The sequence below is a fragment of the Carassius auratus genome, chromosome 34 (genome assembly GCF_003368295.1).
Source record: "Carassius auratus strain Wakin chromosome 34, ASM336829v1, whole genome shotgun sequence".
Classification (NCBI taxonomy): domain Eukaryota; kingdom Metazoa; phylum Chordata; class Actinopteri; order Cypriniformes; family Cyprinidae; genus Carassius; species Carassius auratus.
Window position 1 is genome coordinate 21,776,939 of NC_039276.1, and position 6,412 is coordinate 21,783,350.

At 36.5% G+C, this 6,412-nt stretch overlaps 1 protein-coding gene across 1 annotated transcript; it reads left to right on the forward strand.

The window, feature by feature from the left end:
- Positions 1–365: 365 nt before the first annotated feature.
- Positions 366–3,905, forward strand: cybrd1 (cytochrome b reductase 1). The gene is made up of 4 exons (XM_026218650.1): positions 366–631; positions 2,332–2,540; positions 3,193–3,347; positions 3,491–3,905. The coding sequence occupies exons 1-4, from the start codon at positions 421–423 to the stop codon at positions 3,756–3,758; spliced, it is 843 nt and encodes a 280-aa protein (XP_026074435.1). The 5' UTR covers positions 366–420; the 3' UTR covers positions 3,759–3,905.
- Positions 3,906–6,412: the final 2,507 nt, after the last annotated feature.

Below are 6,412 nucleotides of genomic sequence, written 5' to 3' on the forward strand. Positions count from 1 at the left end.
TGTGAAACTAGTGATGTTACATAAGTTTACTGTGGTTAGTTACAAAATAGTGCTGGAATAAAAAAACAGAAAAGGGAAAGAAAGAAGTCTCCGTCCCAAAACTTAGTAAGCTTGCTACCTAGACAGCATTATAAGTGTAAACTTAAACATACTTGTGCCCACGATAAGTGTTACTGGGCATTATAAGCTTCACATGTTGCATTTTGGATAATGATAAGTTCAAAACCTAGTTTGCTTCCTTCCTAGACTGCATTTTGGGTATGACATGCATCCTCCGAAGCTGATTTTCACTTCCAGTGATGCTGCCCAGATAGGGAGCTGACTAGGGTTTAAGATAGAGCCTCTTGTTTAGGTGAGACAGTGTAGAAGGGATCCAGCCCCCTCTCGTCTTGTCTTGGGTCTCTGGCCTGCTGAAGTCACATGAGTCCACAGCAGACTGCGAGGATGGACGACTACAAGCAGTTTCTCATCGTCTTCTCTCTGGCTCTGGCGCTCGGGATTGTGTCGATCGCCTTGGCGTTAACCTGGGTCCTACACTTCAGAGAGGGGCTTGGCTGGGACGGGGGGTCGGCGGAGTTTAACTGGCACCCGTTGTTAATGCTGATCGGCTTTGTTTTTCTTCAGGGACTCGGTGAGGAGTTTGAGTGTTTACACTTCAATCAGCAGCCAGATGTTTCGCATTCCTGCGTCTTTGAGCACGATTTAAAAACTACACAACTAACGGTACTCATAAACTAGCCTAACCATTTTAGTTATATAACGTGAATGTTAAGTTATGCTGTTTTTTTTCTGATAATTTGGTGTGATAGGGAAGGTTGTTTAATTTTTAGATTTCGACAAATGTTTGTTCGGCTTCTCGAGGGGCTAACGTTAATATGTTAGCGAAATCCATTCGAAACTTTTACAATTCTTCTTTCAACTCATCCAACAAAACAAAAACAAGGAAAAACAAAAAAATGTGTAGAACGTTGTGCTAACGTTCCTATTAAGTTACAAAAACGTTCCATTCTGCGAACGTTAGGGCAAACAAATATTCAGGGGACGTACCATTTTATAAGTTACAAACATTATGGAAAGTTTTTTTTTTTTTCGTATGTCCTTATTATTTAATGCACCCGATTAATTTTGTAATCTTGTTAGTAGACATATCCATGAACTGAAAATTATATATATAAAATTTACAGAGTAATGTGAAATGAACATAGACCTATTAGAGGACCGTGCAGCTGAACCAAAGAAAAAACGTTCCATGATGTATAAATAACGTTTCGAGAACATTATAAAGACCAAATAACCTTAAAGACCACATAACTGGATAAACGTTTGTTTATAGCTGGCACGAATCTTGGCCAAAGTTCTATGAACGTTTCCTGTTAGCTGCAATGCATTTAAAATAACAACCAGCATACCAGTGGCGCCCCCAGAAAATTTTAACAGGGGTGGCCAAATGAGGCCACAGTAAATTTTGGGGTGGCACATTAAAATAAAGAAAAAAATTTTATCGATAACGATAATTAGACTATTTTGCTGAGTGTTATTGTGCTGATATCTTATTTTTAATTGTGCTGACACCTGATTTTTTAAATTTTATTTTTACCTTTACACCATTGATTCTAAAAGTGTGCACCATCTTTTAGGTCAAATACTTGCATTTGGGCTTTTACCAAGCAAATGCAATCATTATCAACAAAATGTATCTTTGCAATGCAGATAAAACAGAAGCTGCATCTGAAGTGCCATTTAGATGTTTTTACACACTGTTTAATGCAGCTCCGTGGAACATGGAATAATTTAACCTGCAGTTACAAATTAATAAAAAATGTTTTGATATTTTAAAGATAAATTATTGAAAACTGATGTTTGAAATTATTTAAAAAATGAAAAGGTTCCATAAAATGTGAAATTAAAACCGCCAATAGGTGGCAGCGAGTCACTGTTAATAAGTGAGTCATTGCGATTGAACCGAATCATTTAAATGGTTCATTCATTCAGGAACGAAACACTTTAATGTTGCTCAGAGACGCAAAACTGTGGCTGCAGCAGGTGCTGCACTTTTTTCCACTTCTTAAACTATTGTGAATTTACATTCTGCATTTAAATTAATAGTACCCACTGCAAATAATCCTAGGGGTGGCCAGAGTTTATACAGGGGTTGCCGTGGCCCCTGCTGAGCATACATGTGTATAAAAATGGCCATAATTTTTTTTTTGGGGGGGGGGGGGTGGGGGGGAATCATCGCTCTACAAATATGTTAAATGTTTTATTTCACACTGCTGGATTGAGTCAATATTGCATTGTTTATATAAAAAAATAATAATTCTACTTCTTTAGCGATTGTTGTGTATCGGCTGCCATGGACCTGGAGGTGCAGCAAGCAGATGATGAAGCTGATCCACGCAGGGCTGAATATTATGGCCTTCATCTTGGCTGTCATTTCTGTGGTGGCTGTGTTTGATTTCCACAATGCAAAGAACATCCCCAACATGTACAGCCTGCACAGCTGGATTGGTCTGGCTGCTGTCATACTCTACCCAGCACAGGTTTACTTCCACACCTACATCAAAATGATTCGTCTAATTCACACCATTTCCACCCTGACTAGTGAAATAGTCTTTGGGATTTCAGTACATTGTTTAAATGATATCTGTTATCTACCCTAAACGCTACTAGTCAAAAGATTGAAATAATTATTATTATTCATTTTTTATTACGTTTTTGAAAGAAGTCCTTTATGTTCGGGGCTGCATTTTTTTATTATCAGTTTTTAATGTTTTATACAAAACCAGTAATATTGTGAAATATCATTGCAAGTAAGTCGAGCAATAGTTTCCTATTTGAAAATGTCATTTTAATATATTTTTTTATTACTTTATATATATATATATATATATATATATATATATATATATATATATATATATATATATATATATGTCTTTACTGTCACTTTTAATCAGTTGAATATGTCCTTGTTCAATACAAGTATTAGTTTTTTTCAATCCTACTTGTTCTGAGCAGCAAATCAGCATTTTAGAACAGAAAAATTCCTATGTTTAAAAAAAAAAATAATGGTAATTATTCCCAACCTTTGACCAGTAGAGTGTGTGTGTATGTTGTAATTGAAATCTTGTAACATTTATGTTAGAGCCCTTTTGTGTATGATGTGTTCCCCTCTCTCTTATTATTTATTAGATAGTTATGGGCATTACCGTCTATCTGATTCCTGTAACTCCGGTGTACGTGCGTGCTGCTCTTATGCCTGTACACATCTACAGTGGCCTGTTCATCTTCATCAGTGTTATAGCCACAGCTCTCATGGGCATCACAGAGAAACTCATATTTAGCCTGTAAGTACAGCTTCAGACAACACACACCATGCAGAGTCCTGGATCTGTGCGTGACATGTAATCAGTGCCTGTGCGCTTTAAAAGCCAAAGCATATCTGTGCATAGTAAAGGTGTTTCTTAGTGTTGTTTGTAATGTCTTACAGGAAGAGCCCTGCTTATAAAGACTCTCCACCGGAAGCTGTTTTGGTAAATGTTCTTGGGCTGCTCATTGCTGCATTTGGTGGTCTTGTTCTCTGGATTGCTACTCGCCCCTCGTGGAAGAGGCCGAGAGAAGAGGTCACACAAGACCTGAGTGATAACAGCACGAGCCCAGAGGACATCAAAGTGTGCTCCACCATGACCTCCAGGACCGAGCACGAATCCAGCCTCGAGACACGCAGACGCAACGGAAAAGCAGAAGAGTCTGGATAATAATTAAAAAAAGAGAGTTTTGAAACAAGTTTGTGGATTTTAGCTCATTTCATCTCAAAGAAAACAGTGTCATTCCAAACCGGTTAGGGTTTGTTTATATATATATATATATATATATATATATAAGTTATTCATAAAAAAAAAAAACATTAGGTATTGCCTTAAAGGCATAGTTCACCCAAAAATTAAAAGTTTGTGCTTAATACCTTTCTGGGCCATGAATGTGTCCGTTGTGTTGCTGTCTATGGAGGGTCAGAAAGCGCTCAGATTTCATCAAAAATATCTTAATTTTTGTTCTGAAGATGATAGAAGGCTTTTACAGGTTTGGAACAACACAAACATGAGTAATTCATGACAGAATTTAATTTTTTCGTGGACTATTCCTTTAATATCAATGCTGAAACTCCTACTGTCGTGTCTGAAGGGCGTTTTAAACTGACAGCTGTGTTTGCGCTGTATTATCTCTTTGCTGTCCGTAAGAACATATAGATGCCTGTACTCCCAGCTCCCTGCTGCTTTTAAAGATTTGTCTTTTTTTATCAGTATGAAGTGAAGTGACATTCAGCCAAGTATGGTGACCCATACTCAGAATTTGTGCTCTGCATTTAACCCATCCGAAAATGCACACACACAGAGCAGTGAACACACACACACTGTGAGCACACACCCGGAGCAGTGGGCAGCCATTTATGCTGCGGCGCCCGGGGAGCAGTTGGGGGTTCGATGCCTTGCTCAAGGGCACCTAAGTCGTGGTATTGAAGGTGGAGAGAGAGCTGTTCATGCACTACCCCCACCCACAATTCCGTCCGGCCCGAGACTAGAACTCACAACCCTTCGATTGGGAGTCCAACCCTCTAACCATTAGGCCACGACTTCCCCATATTTGCACTATTATAACATTTAACACACTAGTGTAAAGCTCAGTTACATTTATACTGCATTATTACAGTCATAAAGTGTTTGTATCGCTCCTGATTAGCCAGTTTGTTCATTTTAAACATGAGATTGTATTTGAAATGTTTTCAGTTTTGTTACGATAGAAATCTGCTATTGTTAGGGGCATTTTTACAGTGTTTTGTATATCTGTTAGAACATATCAAAACAAGATTTGAATTGTATTTTATGGTACCAAAATGACTTATCCTTTGATGGATCATTTTTGTATGAAATGCTTAAAATCATAAAATATTTTAACATATTTGTGGACCTTTTTGTCTTTTGAAATGGCAATGTGAGGTTAACTTCATACGATGAACCAGTCAGTGTTGGGGAAATTTACTTTTATAAGTACGGTAATGCATTGCAATATTGAGTTACTCCCTAAAAAAATAACTAATTACGTTACTTAGTTACTTTTTATGGAAAGTAATGCTTATGTACTGTACTTTTGCTTTACTTTCAAGTAACTTTTTTAAATATGAAAATTGAATTGTTTTTAATATAAGAAGTTATATTTATAGCAACTGTAAAAGCCCTTTCACACCAAAAATGAATAAACCTCAGGCTGAAGGAGAAGTAAATTCACGTCTGTACAGTAGAAGACCGGAAGGTTCAAGACTTCAGCAATACAAAACTATGAAACCGAATTGTCAGTTCATCTAAAACCATCTCTGCTTATTAGTATAGTTGAACTGGATCATCAAAGGTCAGCAGCAAAGATATTAGTTAATAAAATGGAATTAGATACATTTGTGTATTTAATTATTAGAGTTTTGCCTCATATACTGAGTTAGCATTTCATTGTTTTAAATAATTTGGCTGAATACTAAATTTGCATTTTTTTATGGAGAGTGGGATGAATTAATGCACATTCACATTTAGTCTAGAACTACATCATGTTCAGACAGTGCACACAATACCTCCATACTTAAATTTAAAAGTAATGCTTTACTTTACTAGTTACTTGAAAAAAGTAATCCGATTACGTAACTCCCCTTACTTGTAATGTGTGTTGTACCTTATTTAGAATGCCAAAACTTTGGCTAGATGATTGAGTAAATGTGTTATAAAAAAATTATAATAATCTTTTGTATGGATATGTCTGTTGTGTCCAGTGTCCATATTGTCCAGACTGCTGTGGGTGTACAGGATATGATAGTCTTTAATTACAGTACAGTAGTTCATAAGCAAAAAGCTGCTTCATCACTGACAAACAATAAATGGCATTCATAAGATGTGTTTCCTAAACTACAGTGAGAGTTGATTGTATAAAATTATATGGCTTTACAGTGTGAGATTTTCTGCAGACTGTTCAGGTTCAGCACTACAAACATAATTTCAGGTCTGATCGATTAATTATTCGCAAATTTGATATGGCTTTTTGTTTAGGAGATGGAAAACGTGAAGTTGAAATTGTACAGTAAAACTACTGTAAACTATCAGGGACACAGTGGTCTGGTGCTTGGCTGTGTATAACATACAATAATGCAACAAAATTAAATTAACCAATAAAGAAGTGAAAAAACGGACATCTACAACAAATTATATTTTGTATTGTACACTCACGTGAGATAAAGACTGTACTCGCTTTTATTTTATTTTATAAAACTTATTTTAATTATATGTTGCGGTGCGGGTCACACCTCTCAGTGTGTTTTTCAGTGTGTTAAAGTGTTGACCTGTGCTGTTTCACTAACCATCAGATGCACTCATAG

Excerpts from the sequence above, each read along its gene's own strand:
- cybrd1 (XM_026218650.1), top strand. The coding sequence starts at position 421 with ATGAGTCCACAGCAGACTGCGAGGATGGACGACTACAAGCAGTTTCTC. Across the intron at positions 632-2,331 it reads TGTTTTTCTTCAGGGACTCG|CGATTGTTGTGTATCGGCTG; the intron begins GTGAGGAGTTTG and ends CTACTTCTTTAG. Across the intron at positions 2,541-3,192 it reads TCATACTCTACCCAGCACAG|ATAGTTATGGGCATTACCGT; the intron begins GTTTACTTCCAC and ends ATTATTTATTAG.